At 37.2% G+C, this 23,266-nt stretch overlaps 1 protein-coding gene across 1 annotated transcript; it reads left to right on the plus strand.

Moving 5' to 3' along the window:
• The first annotated feature begins 5,800 nt into the window (after nucleotides 1-5,800).
• LOC139136863 (zinc finger CCCH-type antiviral protein 1-like) lies at nucleotides 5,801-21,687 on the plus strand. Its single transcript, XM_070704700.1, has 5 exons — nucleotides 5,801-8,565; nucleotides 10,127-10,373; nucleotides 11,500-11,696; nucleotides 12,569-12,790; nucleotides 14,218-21,687. Exons 1-5 carry the CDS (start codon nucleotides 5,801-5,803, stop codon nucleotides 14,939-14,941), a joined length of 4,155 nt encoding a protein of 1,384 aa, XP_070560801.1. The 3' UTR covers nucleotides 14,942-21,687.
• The last annotated feature ends 1,579 nt before the right edge of the window (nucleotides 21,688-23,266 follow it).

The raw sequence follows: 23,266 nt of genomic DNA on the forward strand, positions 1-23,266 counted from the left end.
TACTCCACATGTAATTGGTAAATGTTGAGACATACATCCGTCAACAAAAACATACTGTGACCTGTTATTTAAGTAGTCTGTAAACCAAAGTAGTGGAATTCCCCTTACACCATAATGATGAAGTTTTGAGAGGGGAATAGAATGATATATTGTATCGAATGTCTTTGCGAAATAAATAAATATTCCGATGGTAGAATTTCCTTGGTTGACTTGTTCAATTTAATTAAACATAAAAGAGCAAGTTTGGCACTGTATTTTTCTCGGAAACCATACTGATGCTTTAGAAAAACCCATGTTTATTCAAATAGCCAACCAATAGGTTATTCACAGTTTTTTTCGAGAATTTTACTTATAAGCGGTAATACTGAGATTGGACGATAGTTTCCCGGTATGTCCCTCGAACCCTTTTTAAAGATAGGAACCACTCTTGCTATTTTTAATGCATCAGGAAACTTACAATATTTAAAAGAAAGATTAAAAATATAACAAAGAGGTTGAGCAATATACTCTGCTGCATGGTGAATAAGTTTTGCAGGTAAGTCGTCATAACCGGTTGCCTTCTTCACATCAATACTTGTCAACAAATTAACAATTTCCATTTCTGTTGTGGGATACAAAAGAACGAATTTTCTAGGGGATTTGACAGATAATCTGCAAAGGAAGTGTGAGGAGTATGTATTTTTCTGGCAAGATCCGGTCCAACGCTAGTGAAAAACTTATTGAACCCATTAAGAATTTCATTTTTTGTACTATAAGTAACTGTATTTTCATTATCGCCTGCAGAACATGATAAATATTCTGGTAGAGACATACCAGGTTTCCTGTTACGTTTACCAAGTAATTCATTGATGATCTTCCATGTTCTTGTGGAATTTTTACTATTTTCAATAAACAAGGACTCGTAATAATTACGCTTGGCAACTCTTAGCACGGTTGTCAAGATATTTCTGAATTTTTTATACTTGACCACAGTTCTAGCTTCGTAATTCGAATGCACCATATCAGCAAATAAGATGTGTTTCCTGTGAATTGAATTTTTGATGGAACGGGTAATCCATGGTTCGCGTTTCATGACATTTTTTACAGATCGTGAGCAAACAGGTGCATGTCTATTACAGTTCATTTATGTTTCATCTTCTGTAAAAAGTGGTCATCATCTTTCAAGTTTTTGTTGTGGATGAAGGGGGAGATTAATTTGTTTCGCAAACCAAACGACCCGACAAAAATTTGCAGCCCCGTCCGTTAAAGCGAAAGGGTTCCTAATAGGCCTATTAGAAGGAAGAGGTAGTGGCAGATCAGGCGCAGCCTACAAAGCAGTTAAGGTATGGGGTTATTCATATGCGGTTAGGCCTAATTGCATTTTTCCGTATATCAGCGGTCTGGTCGGCTGTTTCCTCATTAGTAGGTGGGTAAATTCCATTCTACTGTTCAGTGGAACCTGAAAAAAGCCCAAATGGGTGAGTTGAAGGTGTAATTTTTAATTCAGAAATACAGTGCTAAACATTGAAGATCGAAATTTGGTCCAATTTTACATTGTAATGTAAATGGAGCCGATGAAATAATGAAATTTGCCCTTATTTCGACTATCATTCTTTGGAGCGAAAAATGCAGTTATCGCAAAGGTTGAATTTTCTCATGTAACAATGCAAAACAATGATCAATAATATAAAGAGGTATTTCTTAGAATGTGTACAAATATGAAAGTATAGCCTAGGACTCGTTCATTACGATTCTTGCTTTGAATTAATAAAATTTGAATTGGGTGTCAGGGCTCGAAATTAGCGAAATTAATTTGACAGGCACAGGAAATGATGGCCAATGAAAAGGCATTTTCATTGCATTTTGATCATAATGTATCAATCACGGACAATATGCCTCCTCCCTACAGAAAGCCCATGGTCTATTTTTAGCACTGCTACAATATGTCTAGTCTCGACGTGCTGAGAAGGTCGTGGTCGTTGTCATGACAAATATCAAAATTTTCATACAACTTTGAGAATGAAACGAGTTGTGAATAGGTCACCAAACTTTTGAGTATCACTGCTGTCCATTAGGCCAAAAAATAAGATTGTTTCTGGTCACCGCGTGCGTCCTTTCAGAACCTGCGCGTCATGGCATTTGGGGGGGGGGGTTACATACTAATCAGTACAGCTATCCTTGATATCCCCGTTTGCATGTCCAAAAATGCTAAAAGAGAAAAATGAAGTATTATGCAGCCAGTGATAAAAGACAATAATTGTTGCGTCAGTAGTGCCAAACCAGCATTGTTAAGAATGAAAAAGGGGGAAAAGAAAACCGCGTGGCCGCATAACTTTTGCTGAATGCAAAGGACAAGAAATACTTTTTTAGGGGATGCTTATACCTGTTTCCTTTGGGTATTAAGTGTGTACGTATTCACAACAAATGACTAGAAAATTTAATTCATGGGCAGAATCTTCAAAAATTGCTCTGGTTAATGAAAAACAATATCCCTAAACTAAAATATGCATGGGCTACCAGCCATTGTCACTAGGCTACCAACTTCAGAAAATGGTAGCCCAATGGGACTACCAGGGAAAAAAGTTAATTTCGAGCCCTGGGTGTGTGCTTAAACTGTTATTGGGTGTGCTTTATTAGGAAGAATCGTTGGTTTTTGTTGAGAAAGTTATTTTTCACAGTTGATGTGTTTGACAGATTAATCAATAAAAATCAATTTATCTTCTGTAAGTGTTACAGTGATCACGGTATCTATCATTAATTTGTTTTGTTTTGTTTTGTTTTGTTTTTATTTGCATGCCGCCCCCTGCTTGTTCAGGATTTTGCAAAGCTTTGCTAGTAAAAAGTTTATCACATAATCCCGTGGCAAGTAAGCTTACGGCTTTTATTGGAAACGGAGTTTTATTCATACATTCGTATCAGCATTTATTATATTTCTCAAAAAGAATTGACAATTGCCCGTTAAATTAGTATTATTAACCATTTTGAACCTGCAAGTGGGCAGCATTGTTGGTATATTTCCATCCGGGATTTCCATCCAAGTTTCTGGTCTATGTTCGTCGACGCGCGCACTTTGTTCATTCGGTCGAAATAGGGAAATCCCCAAGCCGTGTTGAATGTACGCATGCGTCAGAACCATATTTCTCAGAATTTGAACAGTTTGCAGTACTCAGAACAACAGCAGTTCGTCGCGAGGTAACATAGGGTCATCGGCTGACAAGAAGAATGCCGTATGGGAGGAAATACTGCAGACATTTCTGAAATTTGGAACCAGAACACGAGGATAAGAGTATACTCTGTTTGTCGTAGAAGGAGCATACGGTAATGGTGACCACTGTTTTGACTGAATGGAGTGAAATCGGCTGCTTGTCAGAATGCAAGTGAGGTGGGGGTGTGCAGTTCGCGTTATCTGTCTACACGACGGACTTTTGACAACAACTCAACCTAAAATGGCCGCTTCTAAGTGGTAACTGTTATTAACAATTGGAATTACACAATGCAAAGCCAGCTGTCTTCAGAAGATTCCCCCGGTTGGGACGCGTTGATTAAGTCACTATTACAGTTAAAACTGTGCTATTACTATCAAACTGAAAGTGGGTGTAATGAGTATCTCAACTGCCCGAGGTGGCACCTTTGTCGGGATTTTTTGAGTGGGACTTGCGAAAACGAAAGAGGATGTCAGAAGCTACATAAATTTCATTCCAGTGAAAATGCGCATATCCTCGAGTTGTTAAAGCTCCATAGAGTTGGAGAGGCAAAATTACTGCAATATGTCAATATTTCCTTTCCGGCGATATGCACTGACTATAACACAGTAGGCTGTGTAAGAGAACACTGTCTCTATTTACATTTATGCCGAAAATATGTTGTAGGGAAGTGTACAGTGACTGTGGTCGTTCTCATAATGAAACGGATGTGTCCTGTAAACATATATTCTCAAAATACAAACTATTTGTCGGTACAGGACAAGCAAAGAAGTACTTGTTGGCAAATATTCTTCTTGATAGTAAATATCAGGAGAAATGTAGATCAGGAGAAGAAGAAGTGGTAGAGAGCAGTTTGCTTGCAGATAATGATAATGATGATTACGAAGTTGACTTGAGCCAGAGTATTGAATTCCGGCCGCAGCGAGTCGGTGTTTGCAGTCACAATGATGAAACCCAATCAAGTGATTGTTATGATGAGGATGATGATGATAACAATGATGATGATGATGATTATCATTACGACAATGATGACAATAATGAAGATGATGATGGTGATGAAGATGATGATGACGATGATGAAGATGATGATGAAGATGAAAATTCGAGCACAGAGGGCATAGATGGTCAAGTTGGCATCAACAAAGGCATGAACATGGATGAAATTTTTGATGATCACAGCATGGATTTCAAAACCGGTCAAAAGGAAGATGACACAACTGAGACACAAAGTCAAAAGAAAGACAGACAATACCATCATAGATTCAAGATATGTCAAGAAGAGGTGTGCCAAAATCCCATCCACTGTGAGGGCATACACATTTGTAGGGACTTTGTCAGTGGATTGTGCAATTCCCACACTAGCTGTGACAGGTCACACGTCTTTCATTCTCCTGAAAATAAGAAGTTGCTGTCAGATCTGCACTTGGCGGGTCTAAGTGAGAGTGAACTTCTTGAATACAGCAGTTCACATCTCCCCAAAGTTTGTGGAAAGTACAACCGCAACATGTGTCAAAAAGACGACTGCAACTTCTTACATCTTTGTCAGAACTTTGTCAAGGGCTGTTGCCAAACAGTTAATCCGTGTGGCTTTTCACACAAACTTAGTAAACCCTGCAACAAAAGGATCTTGGAAGACCACAAAATCCAGTTTTCTGTCGAAAACCAAAGAGTTGTACTGGATACCATCATCCTTGACAGCTGGATTGAAAATGAAGCAGGAGATAAAAGAGGCGGCGATGGGATAGGCCATGGAAAAAAGGCATCAATCACAACAGGAGGGCTAAAATCTTCCAAAGCTGCAGCTGCCAAAAATGTGAAAACTCAAAAGGCAAAATGGAAGGCGCAAAAAAAGCCAAAGGTAAAACACAAACAGAATCCAGTCCTGAGAAGATCCCTGGTGGTAGATTGGATCAAAACCAGGAATCTGAACACAGTAAAGGAGCCTCTGCTTCACAAAGTGAAAGTTTTGATGGTGATATCAGTGACACCAGTTTACCTACAAGCCTTGAATTGAGGCTGTGTTTCTTCTACCTACAAGGTCGTTGCACAAATGTGCCTTCATGCGAGCACATCCACATATGCAGAGAATTTCTTAGTGGTTTATGCAAGAAGAGTGTCAGCAACTGTGGTAAATCACATAGATTCCATTCCGGTAACAATAAGAATTTACTGGTCAAACTGAATCTGAAAAAATACAATGAAAGTCAACTGCACAGAATTGCCAAGAAATCTCTTCCTAGAGTATGCAGCAACTATAACAGAAGAGAGTGTAAGAACAAGAACTGTGAGATGCTTCATCTTTGCCAAAACTATGTCAGGGGAGTGTGTAATGATAGAGATGTATGTGGTCTTTCACATAGTGTTGTACGACCAAACAACCAAAGAATCTTCAGGCGTTTCAACATAAATGTCTTGTTCCAAATATAAGTTATGTGCTGTCATCAGTACTCCTTGCCGAAGAAAACACAGGCAAAGATGTAACATTGGATGAAGATGATAAATCTGGTGAAGTAGGTATTGCAAAATCTTCATTACAAATTGCTGGCAATAACACGGCAGCTGTTATCCGACAAGTGAAAGAGACAGAACAACCACAGAAGGAAGAGAAGAAATCCCATATGGGGCAAGGAGTGGCCAACAAAAGTGATAACATGAGTAAAGGAAAGAAACAAGGGAATGGTGCAGCTGCCAGCTTTACCAAAACAGGAGCAAAACACAACCAAGATGTTGACTGTACCTTGACAACGCAGCATACTGGACAGCATGGAAGAAGCCCTCACAGTAAGGATGTAGAAGATTCACAGGATGAAAATGGTCATGGAGGAAATTTTCACATGCAGAGAAGATCACATGATAACTTCTCACCAATCGTACCCAGAGATGAAAAGCCAGGGCTTCTTCCCACACCTTTGATGAGTCTGAATCCCAAACCAGTTTATGAAAGACTTCTCAAAACATCCGCAAGATACAGAGGAGAACACAGCAGTGCACCAATGGTACAGAAAGCAAAAAGTGACTCTACCGGGAATCTTCATGTGGCAGGTCTTCCTGGTTTTACTCTCAGTGAAATTCACCATCATTCTGACAGTGATGAAGATGATCGGTCATCCATTAGCTCCAAGTCATCCTTTGTGTCAGACACTTCCAATTGTGATCATCAAAGAAGGCGGCATAGAAATAGAAGGCGTGGCAATCATAGATCACAGAGAACACGCAATTTGACTCCTGCTCCATATCCCTTACCATCAGAATCAGATGTTTTCAGGCTGATTTTGCAGAAATATGGAGGTGCGGTAGCTTTTGATGAGCTGAAAACAAACCATGAATTATTTCCACCTGACATCTGCATTCCTTATGTCAAGGAATGGTTGATGAAAAACAAGAGAAAGTTCATCACTCTGTCGGCACAAGATCGATCAATGAAAGTGAAAGTCTTTGAACCCAGGGCTCGGCTGTGTTTCAGTTATAGATCAGAAAGAGGATGTGACAAAGTTTCTTGTGAATTTCTGCATATCTGCAAGAACTTTGTGGCCGGTTTCTGCCGATTTGGCGATAAGTGCAAATTTTCACACAGCTTCAGTGAGCAAGTCACACAAGATAACCTGAGAAGACTAAACTTGGACGGTTTCAGCGACGGTGAGATTCTCACTGTAATGCGACAATCAGTACCATTTGTGTGCAACGATTATGCCAGGGATAGATGCAGCAGAGAAGATGATTGTGAGAAATTGCATCTCTGCAGAGGTTACATCATGAATAAGACATCTTACTGTAAAGTTGGGAATACTGACAAGTGTGAATTCTGCCATGACCTTGACTCAAACCACACCAAGGGCTTACTGACACTGTACAACCTATCACACCTGGACGAGAGTCCGATATTGAGAACCATTCTTGTTGACTTTGAAGGGAAAAAATGTATGGAGACAAACCCAGATGTAACAAAGGACATGCATAAAGAGCAAGATTCTGTTGTCAAGGACATGGCAATACTGAAGCACTCAAGGAGAACTTATGGCGCAGACACTGGGGATGCAAACCAAATGGACAGCAAGCTTGCGAAATCAAACAATTGTGAACTAAGTAAGGCTTGCTCATATCCTTCCCTCGTATCAGAACCATCAGAATCTGATGTTTTCAAGCTGATTTTACAGAAATATGGCGGTACAATAAGTCTTGATGAGCTTAACAACCATGATGTATTTTCTTCCAACATTGATATCAAGGAATGGTTGATGAAAAACAAGAGAAAGTTCATCACTCTGTTGGCACAAGATGGATCAATGAAAGTGAAAGTCTTTGAATCCTGGGCTCGCATGTGTTTCAATTATAATTCAGACAGAAGATGTGACAGAGTTTCTTGTGGGTATCTGCATATCTGCAAGAACTTTGTGGCCGGATTCTGCCGATTTGGCGATAAGTGCAAATTTTCACACAGCTTCAGTGAGCAAGTCACACAAGATAACCTGAGAAGACTAAACTTGGATGGTTTCAGCGATGGTGAGATTCTCACTGTAATGCGACAATCAGTACCATTTGTGTGCAACGATTATGCCAGGGATAGATGCAGCAGAGAAGATGATTGTGAGAAATTGCATCTTTGCAGAGGCTACATCATGAATAAGACGTCTTACTGTAAAATTGGGAATACTTACAAGTGTGAACTCTGCCACAACCTTGACTCAAACCACACCAAGAATATATTGAAGATGTACAGTCTATTGAATCTTGAGGAACGTCCACTCTTGAAGACTATCCTTGCAAAGATTGATGATAAGGAAATTCAGACAGGAGAGTTGCGCAGGTGGCCTGTAAATACAATGATGTCGGGCGCAATACCAAAGCAACCAGTAGGTGTTTCAAAGGGACCTGTTAGACATGCAAATCAGACTCGGTCTGAAAGCACAGCAGATACCGGTATGTACATGAGACAAGAGATTCAACAGATCCCTGTTACACCCACAGTACCATCAAGGGCAGTGCCAAAGCAGCCAGCAGGAATTTCAGGGGCTACTGTAAGAGATACAAAGCTGACACCTATCAGACCAGCTCTATCGTATCAAAGCCCATCAAGCAGACCAGGAGCTGTACGGAGTTCAAGTACAAATACTGACCCAGAAGTGGAAGACAAAAAAACAAGTTTTAACATTGCTAGCAATGTAGAGTCTCTGATATGTGTTGATAACTTGATTGGAAAATGCAAGAATGGAACCCTTTGCAGCAACCATCATTGCAGCATGCCATACCAGTGGATATTAGAAAATAAGAGACAGGTCCAATACTTGTCCAATCCATCAAGACTAGTATTTGCCGAAGACGCCAATACTGCTATTGAGAAGTCATTCTGTGATGTTGCCAAAACAAGAATCAATTTGAAAGGAAGGTAATGTCATTTTCCTACCAAGTTCATATGTTACCATCCGGTCAAGGTGGTTAAAACTAAGTTAAGCATAACTTGTCCCATATTTTACATTTTAACAAAAAATCAACAATTGAAGGCCCTTGGAAAAATATATACTGCAAACATTATTTTCACAGACTAAGCCTGCGGTAACATTTTCACTGACTAACGCTGCTGTACCGCGACAAGTTGAGTGGGTGAAAATATGCATGGTTTTTGGCTCAATACTGCTTTTTATGATGGCAGATCGGGAAGTGATACTGTCTGGCAGGCAAAGTGTTAAAGTCAGTATTTTTGTTGTACTGTTACTTAGTGTTAGTCTGTAAAATGGTCATTGGTGTGAATAGTATTCTCTATAGCTGACAAATATGCAAGGGTTTTCAATAATTGTGCGATAATATATGAATATTTAGGGACTGTCTCTTACTGTTGTATTTGTTGAAACAAAATTTTTTGCTAATATAAGAACAGATCTCCATGGTTACTTGACCATGTCATACAGCCAGGGTCACATTATCACAGGCTATAGCATTTGTTACAGTTTACTCAGTGGAAGTTTTTTAAAGGTAAGGAGCGAGGTTTTGATAAGCATGAAAATTTTTGATTTGCAATTTGATTTGCAATTTAGATACCTATCTGGAATGATAGACAAATTCAGCTCCAAAATGTAATCACTTTGAAAATGTAATTACTCTAATCACTTTTAATCACTTTTAAAATTTTTACCCGATACTAGTCGTGTCATACAAATTGCAAAGATGCATTAAGGTAGAATGCGGCAAGGGCACACAAATTTGGACTCTCAAACTTGTACAATTTTTCTCTGATATACCACTTGTGGGGGTTCATTTTAAAGCTCTTAGTGTAAGAAAACTTTCATTGGCTTAGATTTTCGAAATTCAAAAATGTTATTTTTCTCCATAGAATTAACACAGGGATGGTAGCCATTTGAATTTTAAATATTGGTAAATCTTGAGTTATTGTTTCCTAATACCAAAATTTGCACGGTGATACCCAATTTTTATTCTTGATTTGAAAGAGAATGGTTGAAAGACTCCCCAAGGAAAGTTTGAGCAAAAAGTTTAATTTCACTTTCGAGGCGCGAACTACCTAGTATGCGCCTCAAAATTGAAAGGCTTAAACTTTTGCTCAAACTTTCCATAAGGAATCTTTTAACGATTCTCTTTCAAAATTAAGAAATTATGAAAATTGGGGTCACTGTGCAAAGTTTGGAACCAGAGAAACAAATTACCTAAAATTTACCCATATTTGAAATTCAAAATGGCTGCCATCCATGTGTTAACTCTATAGAGAAAAGTAAAATTTTGGATTTTTGAAAAACTAAGCCTATTAAAAGGTTCCTTACAACAAGAGCTTTAAAATGAACCCCAACAAGTGGTAGATCAGAAAAGAATTGTAGAAGTTTAAGAGTCTGAATATCTGTCCCCGAGGCGCGTTCTACCTTAATTAAAAAAAGAGAGAAATTGAGACAGATTTTGCTTCATAACAAAAGTGATAATTGTTGTTTCTATCATCATTTCAGGCTGTACAGAAATGCTCAAGATACTGATAGCGTTGAAATAAATTTTGAAGATTTGTCTGTGCAGAAGCGGTTTGTGGATGCATTATTTACTGAAGAGATTGGACAGCTACATCGCCTATCAACTCCATCATACAGCATTGTAGATCCAAACAGCAATACCGCTTGCAGCGTAGCTACCAGGTGGAAGTGGTATTTCAAAGACGTTGGGGACATTTGGACACCGTATGATCTGAATGACAGTGGTCTCGTAAGTATTACTTGAAATTTGTGCATGAGTATTACACAACCCTGCAGGCCATGAAATTCTTGCCATAACATGTACAAGTGGTATTGTGTGTTTTCAGCCGCGTCCATGTTCAGGAAAACTGCACTTTGTAACCTCCCTCCTGTGCTGTTTAAACAAAGAAAACACATCCAATGCCCAGAAACTGAAGAATAAATGTAGACTTTGTGGAAAAGTATGCATGCTGTGCCTTAGATATTTGAAAAGAAAATCAAATATATTGCTTGATATCTTTATTCTATTTTTCCAATGCAAACAAAACCAATTGTGATAGTTTTGTCGATCTTCTGCCTTAGAACCACAATGCAAATGATACATTGAGCAGTTTCCTTTCAAGCTGGCCTTATGTGTAATCACGGTACATAAGATTGAAGTTCAATATATTTAAGGTTCACTGAAGTTATGCGCCTCATAAGTGACAAACTTAAACTTTTGCTTAGACATTCCCCAGTGAAACTTTCAACAAATCAGGGTCATCGTACAAAGTTTGGTACTAGAGAAAAATCAAAATGGCCGCCATGCATGTGTAAAGTCTCTATTGGGAAAAATAAAACTTCCAATTTTTGGAAAACTAAGAAGGTGGAAATTTTTCTTATTCCAAGATAAAATGAGCCTCTACATAGGGCAGATCACAAAAGAAAGATCACAAAAGAAGTGTAAAAATTTGACAGCATAAATATCTGTCCCTGAGGCGCATTATCACATAACACAGCATATTTTGTCATATTCACGTTTTTGCAAAGATTTGTTCAATTTTCATACTTAAGTTAACCCAAGCTTAAAACATGGTTTTTTTCACCTTTTAGCATGACAAGCAGTCATAAACTTGGTGAGAAAAAAGTGCAAATTATGCAAATGTACACAAAAATACTATCCAAGCAAGCATTAGACTTACCAAAGCACATTTAACCAATGCATTTGTATATGTATTATAGTTGGCAAAGAGGGTGTTACCTATTCAAGTGAAAGTTAGGAATGATATAACATCAGAGTGACAGAGATTTTCATCCCGTGATTTATGTCTACTTGTCAGTCACCATTTTCCTGTCTTGTAACTTTTAACAATTTCCCTTCCCCCCTTTATCAATAGGATCTCAATGATATGATCGAGACAGCATACCTTGCCAAGCATGGCTCATGTTCGTTTCGGACTGGCCGATTCAACTACACTGTGAACTTTGGCACAGCCATGAAGCAAACCAACCTGCAAACACTGACAGAGAGAGAAGTCAGAAGAAGACCAGCAGTGTTTGTATCACCAACCGAGGTGAAAGACATCTTGACAAGGTAAACAGCACGGAGTATTTAGAATCACTCTCTCAGCCTTTATCGTCTACACAATTCTCCACAAAGTTGATAAATACTTGGCAATAGTAGACTTCCAGCCATGTGCCAGGATAGAATGTTTAACCCTTTAAGTGCATTAAAAGTCAATTTTGGTGCCTTTATAGAATATAACACCAACAATTTTAAGCTCATATTTGGTATGAATATAAATACCAAAAAGAGCTTATATGATGATTCGGTGGCGTCTGTATGTTTGTGGGTATGTTTTTCAGATATAGACGATTTTTATTCAGATTTTTTCCAAATGTTGGTCAAAAACTGAAGCCGGTGAAAAGTTATGTCCGTTTGGTGCAAACTAAAAAACAATGGAAAAATTTATAAAAAGTGGTAAAATCTTGCCCTGAATAATTACAGTGCTCAACAGGTTATTATAAACAGGGTCTCCTTTGTATCGTCAGATGCAAGTTGATTATATAGTCCATTAACAGAAGAGTTTGGAAAAGTAGGCTGAAACTTTTTGATGAAGGGAGAACAATTCAATTTGGGGAGACTTCTTTCTCTGGTAACAACATTTTCTGTCATTTTGACAGCAAATTTTTTATTGTCAGTGCTACCGTACATCAAGTTAGTTTTTCCACATGCAGAAGCAGTGATCCAATATGGCTGCCAGTTCAGTTACACCTAATCAAATCACCCATTTACAATGACTTGTAATTCTTGATTGGTAAGAGAATCAGAATGGTTGAAAGTTTCATTGAAGAAAGTTGAGCAAAAGTTTTAAGTCTTAATACTGAATTGCTACATCAAGCCATTGATGTCATTTGCATGTACCACACATGTATATACACGTTCGTCTTGTGAATCATTTACAGGTTGCTGGCACCACCAATTTCAACCCCAGCATCATCTTTTCAACTCCCATTGTCATGGAAACCAATGCCCAGGGATATGGAATTCACACGGCATGTCCTACCACCATCATCTGACGGATTTGACTTTGTCGAAAGACATTTCAGGAAGACGATGGATGCAAACAATACTATAATCTCCATTGAACAGATACAGAATCCTCAATGGTGGCGGAAATATCAAAGGTACATTTTAAATATCACATTATATCCTGTAGAGCTGTTCCTTGGACAGTGTACCCGTTCAACCACTTTCATGTGCTGTTGATTGAAAACATTTCTTATGACGTTAGACATGTGCATTTCCTCATATGAGCTGATACAGGATTTCCAGACTTTCCCATAATTATGAAAAAGAGGTAGACTGTTTCAGTGACCACCCTTTCCCTGTGATATTCTGTATCACATAAGCACATCTACTCTGTGTCTATCCATCTGTAAGTTGAACATATTTGCTGATGTGCTCACAGGAGATTCCATGTAAAAAATTAAATGTATTGTGTTCATATTTTGTGAACATGCTGTATGATATCCCTAAATTCCTTGACACTGTCAAGTCTAAAGTAACATGGTGGTATGTTATTTGGTCCTATAAATTTAAACAATATCTTGAAGTTCCTAGTCTACTAAATGTACTTGTGTTGTCGTTTTAAGGTCATGTAGTAAGTAAATCAAGTTTTGTACAATTTGTTTTCGTGAAAATTAAAAAATTAATTTTCCCCCAGTGTGAACACAGGAATAGTGACAATTGTGAGATTTCAGTTGTCTGTAAATTTTAAAGAAATTGCTTCTCAGGTACCAAATGTGCATTATGACTGCTGATTTTATTCTTAATTGGTAATGAAATTATTTGTGCTTTCTGAGAAAAAAGATTCAAGTTTGAGTCTTGCAGTATTGAGCCATATGCTACCTCACTATGTTGATTATATTGAAATCTACACTGATACATTATTGAACCATAATTTCTAACAAACCTTTTCAATTGAAACTTGACAAGGCAAAAAGAAATTGGAGTAGCTGATTCTTGTATAAAGATTTAAAAAAATATTGCATTTTGCGAAATCAGATGAATGTACTACTGTATAGGTGCTCCACTTTGAGTGTAATCAGGCTCTCGTAATTTGCACCAATCCAGTGCTACTGTACGTGTTGCTAAGCAAGTGTGTTGGCACATGCACTCAGAAAATAATGTCAAGATGATACTTCATGAGACTTTATTTTCAGGCAATTCATGCTGCAGGTTACTCAGTGAGATATTTTACTTATACTTATATATGAGATAAATAAGAATAACAGCCTTTGTAATGTGCAAACCATAGATGGCAATGCACTTACAGTTCTTGTAATTATGGAAATGAATGAATGAATGAATGAATCATAGTCCAACACAATGTCTGCAATACAGATATTCATCTTTGAAAAAGTTCTAATACTGCTGGGATTTTGACTTGCTTCTCTGCTTTTCTTGATTTTGTGAAATTTTCCAAATTTATCGAGTCTCATGGTTAACTTAAAATTTTCAAGTGAGATGGCCAGAATTGCTCTTGCAGAATGAAAACAAAGTTCTGGTCCACTCACAAAATAATTCTAATGTGATTTTTTTATCTTTACAGTCAGAAGGAGATAATGATGAAAAAGACACCAAGTGGTAAACTTGAAAATTACTTATTCCATGGAACTGAGGAAGACACCGTAGCCAAGATCTGCAAACAGAATTTTGACTTCCGTGTTGCTGGTAAAAATGCAACAATGTACGGCCACGGATCGTACTTTGCACGGGATGCAAAATACAGTGATAATTACACTCGCAATGACGCCTCTGGATTAACAGAGCGGTACATGTTCCTGGCGCAAGTCTTAGTGGGAAGATACACCGTGGGTGACAGCTCGTACAAGCGGCCACCAGAAATGAATGCCATGACAGGTGACCTCTATGACTCCTGTGTGGATAAGATGTACAATCCATCAATATTTGTAATATTTGCCCTGGATCAGCTGTACCCGACATATCTGATAACATATCGTAAAGAAGAGAGAAGTTATGGGTTAAGCAGTCATGGCTCCACCCCAACAGCAAGTGTCTCTTCATTCACACAACACACAGCGCCCTCCAGTTCATACAGTTGGTCTTCTCAGTCTCCATATTCAAGTAACCAGACTTCAAATGCAAGTTCAACCGGGTTCAGATACTCATCTACACCTCAGAGTTCAAGTGCCCCGTACTCATCAGCGTCACGATCTTCATCCTCATCCAGCCAGCCTTCAAGTTGGACTTCACCTACACCCACACCTCCCACTAAACGTCAAGAACCCAAAAGTAGCTGTGTGGTGATGTAGTTTTCAAGACACCGAGTGGTAAAGTGTACTGAATGCAGCGTGGAGTCTGTAATCACTGGCCATAAGGATACAAAGATATGTGAAGAATACACAAGCAACAAAAACAGTGTGTCATAATTCAAGTTACAGTGTCTCTATAATTATAAATCTTGATTTAAAATTGTCTTTATTTTTAGATAGAATGCACATTTTGGACAAGTACTCAGACTCTAAATGTTAACAGTACCTTCTAGACTGCTTCTTGTATAGACTTCCGTGTTTTGAAGACTGTGCATGAAATGAAGTTTTCTCCGACTTTTCTTGAAAATCAGAAATTTGATTTTTTTTCCAGAGATTAACATACAGAGTGGCAGCCATTTTGAATATCAAATATCAGAAAATTATAGTGTTTCTAGTATACTGACATTTGCAAAATTTTGTCTTATTATCATTTTTGATTACAAAAGATAAATGACTCTGTTAAAGATCCTTTTAGGAAAGCTTGAGCATAAGTTTTGATCCATGTGTTATCTTGAGAGAACTTTCATTGCATGTTTGTACAATTGTAAAACAATACATTTGCTTGGACACTTTCAGTCTATCATGAATTTTGCAACACTCGGATTTTTATTCCTATTCAAGATTTGATTGAAATTATTGAATGAGATTTGTTTTTGTCAGAGTAATGGCTATATGGCATATCATGCTTTAAAATGCAAATTTTGAAGAGAAATATTCCAAATGAGACAACCTGGTGTGCGTAATATCTGGAATATCTATAGCATAGATGTCACTTAGACTGCTACCACAAAAGAACACATTGTTCAGTGTGGGCCTGGCAGTTTGATGTGTGCTTGCAATAACATTTGTACTGATACAAAGTTTTGGAAGAATCTAGAATTTGTGTTATGTTTTTCAGTTTAAGTGTACTACTAATTATATGTAAGCTCCCCTAGCTTTAAGTTTTGATTAGTTTTTCATCATTTTCCTTCTATTTTAAGAAAGACTAGCTTGTTTTTCTCCTAGAATTGTGTCAGAATACTCAGAGTGCAATTGTCAACACAGCCGGTACATGTATATGCACAATGGAAATATCAACAATTGTGCAGGCTGCAGTTCATATTGTGCACAGTAAATTCTCTTAACATGGCAATTGATTCTTTGTATTTCAACATATTTTAGAGAACAGGGAAGTAAATGTTACACGCGTCTGAAAACAAAATTAATGAAAATGTTCCAACTCACAGCTTTCTCTTTAATAAACCCCTTTGAGCGCCAAAGTCAATTTTTATCACCTTTACAAAATATACCCCAGTAAATTTTTGCCAAAATTTTGATAAAAAGCTGTAGCCAATGAAATGTGATATTCATTTTGTTCAAAATTATCAAAAATTACAGGAAAATTCATGAGAAGATGGTTAAATGTTGCACTAAAATTTTGGTGGGAAAAATTACGACACTCAAAAGGTTAAATTTAGAGAAGAAATTGCTGTCAGTGCTTGTGATGGCAAATCTTAACCTTTAACCCCGCACACTATCAGACTTTGGTATATCTCACTATGATTTTTCAATGTGACGGGTGGGTTTGGTACTGTATTCAGAAGGAAAAATAGGGTAAAGGAGTGAAACAATTACTAAAAGATTTTCAGTCTCTGTCAAAACTTGCATTTTGAAGCTGAAATGAAATACCAGCACTACTAGATAGCTGATGTGCCAATGGATGTGTTTAATTTCATTCGGTACTGGAACAAAGATTCTAAAAATAATGTAAAATGGATAGAGGTTGTACTGTCTTTCAAAGGTCACTGATCGATACAGTTAAACATATCAGCAAATACTGGTTAATATATAATCTACAGTGCATTCAACCAGCATTTCTCATAAGCTTTCTGCCTGCTGTGGATATACATGTTCTATTAGATATATTAAGTCAACTGGGCCTTATGGCCAGATATTTAGACTCAAACGTTAATAATACATATTTGGTCTACCACTTGTGGTGGCTCATTTTGAAGTTCGAACATTAAGGAAATTAATTTTTGACCAGCTGAGTTTGTGAAAACTGAAAATTCATTTTTTTTCTCCTAGAGTTAACACAGGGATGGTTACCAGGCCATTTTAACTTTGTGTCAGGAAATATGGATCATTGGTGTTTCAGGGCTCGAAATTAACTTTTTTACCTGGTAGTCCACATGGGCTACCATTTTCTGAATTTGGTAGCCCAGTGACAATGTCTTGTAGCCATGCAAATTTTTATTTTAGGGATTTTTTTCATTAACAAGAGAAGAAAAAGCTATTTTTCAAAATTCTGCCCATGAAGTGGATTTGTTAGTCATTTGATGTGAATGAATACTTGCACACCTTTATTACCAAAGGAAACTGGTATAATTGACGACAGTGACAATAAAAGTTTGGTGACCTACTATTGTATTGACAACCCGTTTCATTCTCAGAGTTTTATGCCAATTTGATAGTCGTCATGGCAATGACCACCGCCTTAACTTCTCAGCAGGGCTAAAAACAAACCATGGGCTTTCTGTGGTAGGGAGGAGTTTGTGATTGATACATTTTGATCAAAATGCAATGAGAATACGTTTTCATTGGCCATCATTTTCTGTGCCTGTCATCCAAGTACATCAGTTGAGATATTGAAACTTTATTGCAAAGTTCCATCGCAAGGTCGTCTTTGTAATTTGCAAAACAAAGTCATAGTCTGGCCTTACTGTGTCCAACTGGGTTTGACTGCATTTAGCTCGTCCAAAAGTGAAAGACCGGACATGGCACGCCAATTACTGACCGAATTTCATGTCCCTGGCTTTGGTAGTCCATGTGGGCTACCATTTCATGGACTTTGGTAGCCCAAGGGAAAAGTTGGTAGTCTGTGGACGCGGAACTACCGCTAATTTCGAGCCCTGTGTTTCTAGTGGCAAATTTGCACAGTGACTCCTGATTTTAATTCCATTTCGAATGGGAATTATTTAAGTTCCTCTTACGAGGAGTTCAAGCTATTGTTTACAAGTCTTTCAAGACGCATGATGTGTATCTGGAAATATAAAAATATGCAATTTTTTTTATGCCTATTGTTCCAGTTCAAAGATAAAATAGTGGAGCTTTTACATCAGTACAGATGTCGTTGCTTTTGGTAATTTTTTGGACATTTTTGACAATCCAGGGCTAGCCCTGGGCTCAATTCTTTTGGACCAGCTGCTGATAAAAAGAGGAAATGTCATCCTGGTAAATGAAAAGAATAATTTATGCCGTCATTTCACATATTTGGTTTTATTGTCCCTACATTGTGACCAAATATTGCTGTTTGCTGGCTCCTGAGAAAGGATATGTGACATTTTCTCACAGACAACTGAACATGTTTCTTTTTCAAACTTGAGTACATATCCGTAAAATTTGGGATGATGTCAGGAATGTGTGTTTGTGACATTCACCGGCTGAAGGTGGCAGCTTCTTGTCAGTGTAGTGTACATTGAATTTTGAAGTGTTTTGTATTTGCATTTCAACTGTGATTAAATTTCAAATTGGTTTCAGTTCAGAATTTAGTTCACTTTTCAGCAACAAACGGTGAAAGATATATGGCAGTTATGTCAAGGTCACTACCAGATGTGAAAATATACCCAGAAGAAAAAACATTGTTGATGCATGCAAAGATTGGTTTTTATCATAGTGTATCGAAACTTATCAAAAAAATATTGTTTTTGTTTCAATCCTGATGTAGGCAGTAGTCAGTGTGAGAAATTCACAGCAAACATGCATGGCAGCTATAACTCTGAAATAATGCATGTCTGAGCATAATAATATCTGTGCCAATAACTCTGTCTACATACCAACAGTAACATAGCTCCATCTCAGCAAACCCAACAATCAGCAGTCACTTCCACTTGCCAATGTGACAGGCAACTGTAAAATTCCACTTTCCTTGGCAAAGATTTGCCAACCCCTGGTTGTCAAGGAGATAGTTATCTTTCTATATTGATGCAGTCTACTAACAAGCTTAGACTGTCATTCTCAAAGTATCATTCTAAGCATGTTGATTTTTTAAGGGTTTACATTTGATTACTAGAGTATACAGTACAAATCCGTGATAACTTCCTACTTATGAATTTTAGTCCAGAATTCAAGTTATTCATCAACAATAACAGAGAATGTTTTATGATGCTTTTTTTCCAGCAGATTGTTTTGAATCAAAATATACTTAAAAAAAACCAAACAAATTTACATTATCGAACAAAGTTTGTCACAGAATTTTAAAATCATATAACAAATTTATTGAAATTTATAAGGACTTGTTGTCTGTTTGAGTAGTACCGGTAAGTTAATATATAACTGAAGGTGTCTTTTACAAATGTAAGCTTATAGAGTTTTATCATATAACAATCTGTTCTTTACTCCATGAAATCCAAACAAATCAATTGAGGCTCAACATTCAAAAATGTATTTAACAGAATTTATTAATTAAATCATAGGGCAGAAAGGTAAAACCTTCATGGGTTGAGAACAAAAATTGTGTAAATATAATAAACAATTTAATCAAACTCATACAATGAGTTTTGTCACCAAGTGATGCGTTATCTTGACCTTTCACCCCTGGGATCAACCAGTGTGGTTATTATTGAATGTGTGTACTGAAAATGGACAGATATGAATTTATGACATTCATGACTGCAGAAAAGTGTAATCAACAAAGGGAAAGGTCTTTGAAAAGTGAAGGAATTCTGTCTCTGTAATCAATGAGCTTTCTTTTGTTATTATCAAATTAACTTTGATCTGTTAGTGTGTATGCCAGCATGTACAAAAGTCACTTATGATGTGAACCATTTTTAACCATTTTTCCATGGTGCTATGCACCTTTTACATGCACGGTATAAAATGTGATGAAAGACAAGTATCTTACTGAAGAAATCACCCAAATCACAGAGATAGCGGTGCTTGTCAGTGGGGATGTTCAATATTCACTTGATCTGTGGGTATAATTGCAGTTACTCCATGTATATTACCCACCCACCACTAATGCTAGGTCATGGGGAAGTGTGCAAATATCAAGATACAATCTCTGCTGTTTTTCCTCACAGTGGCTAAACACCAGTTTGTGTCAAATTAAAGATTTCATGACTACATGTATTTACCCAAGGGCATTACACTGTCTACTATCACTATACTTGTGAGAGTCCTAGCCCATCATAGTGACCAGCATTTTATCATGGTGTAAATCTTTGGGCATATTTTATTGTATTGAAATATCAGTGTAATGGGTATTTATCAGTTCATGGGTTCATTGTATGTAGGGCATTATGCAAGAAGATACTGGTTTTCAACCCATGGTATGCAGAGCACTGTACTTTTTTTGAATGTTGTATTGACTTAGTTGTATGGTGTAGCTTCTAGCCATGTATAAATTGTGAAGTTCAAAATTTGATTTGATGATGTAATATATTCACAGAATTTTTTAGCCTACGGTTTTTATTCGCATGCTGACTTTTCCTTGTCAGTCAAATTTTGCTACACAAGAGGGTTTAACCTGTTCACCCCCAATTCCATGTAAACAGGTCCACAATCCCTATTGATAACAATTGGTTTTTGGCCAAACCATGCTGCTGAAAGGGTTAAAATTCAATTGATGTTTTGACCTGCATGCATTGAGTGAGAAAATGAATTGATATTATGGGGGTTTTTTGATGAGTTTATGTGATTTGTTTTGAAATGATGCAGAGTTGATTTTGAAATGAGTGAAGCATGTACAGATGTCATCACCAGATATTTGGATAGCCTGAATGGCAAATTTTATCTACAAACGATTTTTATAAGTGACAAAATTATTGTGTAAAGTAGAGACTTAGTAATTAGATAATGGGTAAATATACTTAATGGCAATGGTTGTTGAAGTCTGCACGTGCTTTCCTTTAAAAAACTTTCAGAAGCAATTCAAATGATTCAATGTGTAACATTAAAAAAACAATGCATTGCAACTTTTTATTATCTCCAATATAAATGGGTCCCAGACACTTCGCACCAAAACCACTTCGCACCATACCATCTCGTCCCATACCATTTCGCACCTAAACCACTTCGCACCAAAACAACCTCGTACCAAAACCACTTCGCCCCAAAAGTCATGTCCCCAAACCACTTTGCCCGAAACTTATCGCTAACTGATAAAGCTGAAAATAACCACCTTTCTGTCATCCTGGGACTGAAATCTTGAAAGTGTACGCATTTCGCGAAATTGACATCGTGCAATTCCGCGCAAGGCACCTGAATTGTAGCATTTGTGTGTTTCTATTTTCTTATTTCTATCGTTTATGGTTTCATGCAACAATAAATGGTTCGTGGTAGCCAAAATGTCCTAACACATTAATGCTTCCAAGTTGTAGGTAAAAAGAACCTTATGATACGTCGTAACATCGTTGTTTCAGGATGAGTTGACGGTACTATACTTTGGGCGAAGTGGTTTTAGTACGATGTGGTACTTGGGGCGAAGTGGGGTTGGGCGAAGTAGTACTTGGGACGAGGTGGTTTTGGTACGAAATGGTTTTGGGACGAAGTTGTGTGGGGCGAACTGGTTTTGGTGCGAAGTGTCTGGACCCCATATAAATTTGTGCTGCGCTTCAAGCTCGTATGACCTGACATGACCTTTTGGCAAAGTCCTGATGACTGTTGCCCTGTGATGAAATTTTCTAAATTCTGCATAGAACTGGGGTGATAGTTCTGTGAGGAACATGTACAATGGCACAGCTGAAATAAAATGTAGTTCACTGTTATTTATCTCTGGAGTATTGTATTAATTCTGTGGAAACCAGTCACACACATTCACTTAATGTGTATAACTTTTATATCTTGCACAACTCATTTGCATATTCATGAATGTTGAAGACAGCAACATATTCAGATATTCAAGTGAATGAATATAAATGTGTATGAATAAAAAAGCATAACACTGGATGAAAAAATTTGTTCCTTGGGTTTTCATGTCAATGCCAAACATAACTGGAGTCTTTTTCTGTTAGAAGTGTTCAGTAGGTATATTATTCTGAAAGAGAGGTGGTGTTATAATCAGAATTTTATGTGAGGAAGTGTTCAGAAGCTTGTTCTATGTAAAAAGTGAAACACTCTTTCCCCCCCCCCCCAAAAAAAAGAAACAGTCCTCAAGATGAAACTTGCCACTTTGACCAATTTTGTGGTAAAAAAATTTATACTTGAAAATTTGATATGTTCACATTGTTGCCTCTGTAAATGAGCTTATCGTAAGTTTAAATATTTTGCTGATTCCAAAAAGAGGAGTCTTATTGATACTAGCCATGACAACATTGCTGTTTTGACCAATTTTTGGTTAAAAAATTGTAATTTGCAGTTATTTATAAAATTTGATTTGTTCACATTTTGGCCCCTGAGAAGCCTATTCCTTGTATTAAGCGGGGCTGACTAAATTGCCATTTTGATAAATTTTTTGCCAAAAATGGCAAATTTTAGTCTAATTTCTGAAAAATATGATTTATTCACATTTTGGCTCTGCCTATTCAGTCAACAAAGTTGGGCTAATTCAAAACAAAATCATCATTTTGATCGTGAATGCTATACATGTTATTTGATAATAATAAGAGCCAAAAATGTGAACAAATCAAATTTTGCTGACTGTCACACACACACACACACATATATATGTATAAATCCGTGGAAATAATTTATCTCCCTCACACACCCCCCCCCCCCATTAGCTTTAAATTATACCTTCCTTACTAAGGCAATATGGCACACTTGATGGATGCTATAAACTGTAGACGGAAGTTAACACAATGAAAGGGACTTAAAGAATTCGAAAGGGTTAGGACACATAACTAGCAGATGATGCACCAAGAAGGAGCGAACACAGTACACTTTAACATGTGATACCAGTGCTCGTCAAATTTAGTGAATCAGTGTCATTTTTGGCTATCAATGACGTAGCTTCAACCATTTGTTGTTTGTTTACATATTTAAATGTTTGTATATTTAGTTGTTTGTTTAATTTTTGACTGCCTAGTTACTTATTTGTTTGTTTGTTTATTTGATTTGTTCATTTGTTTATGTTTAATCAATTATTTCTATTATTGAATTTATTGCTTTCTCTTTATTCATTCATTAATTTTTTGATGTAATGTTTTGTTTGTTAATCTGTTTGTTTGTTTGATTATCCTGGATTCCATCAAAGACTAGTAAATATGGTGAAGGTAAGAAAAACACTCGTCACTTTTTCGCGAACACCCCATTTAAGCTTACATTTTCGTAAGAGCACACTCCCTCTACAATCTGATAAAAATCAGATGTAGAGTACGGCGACGTCTACTTACGCGGTATTCTCTC

Source organism: Ptychodera flava, chromosome 7, assembly GCF_041260155.1.
Source record: "Ptychodera flava strain L36383 chromosome 7, AS_Pfla_20210202, whole genome shotgun sequence".
Classification (NCBI taxonomy): Eukaryota; Metazoa; Hemichordata; class Enteropneusta; family Ptychoderidae; genus Ptychodera; species Ptychodera flava.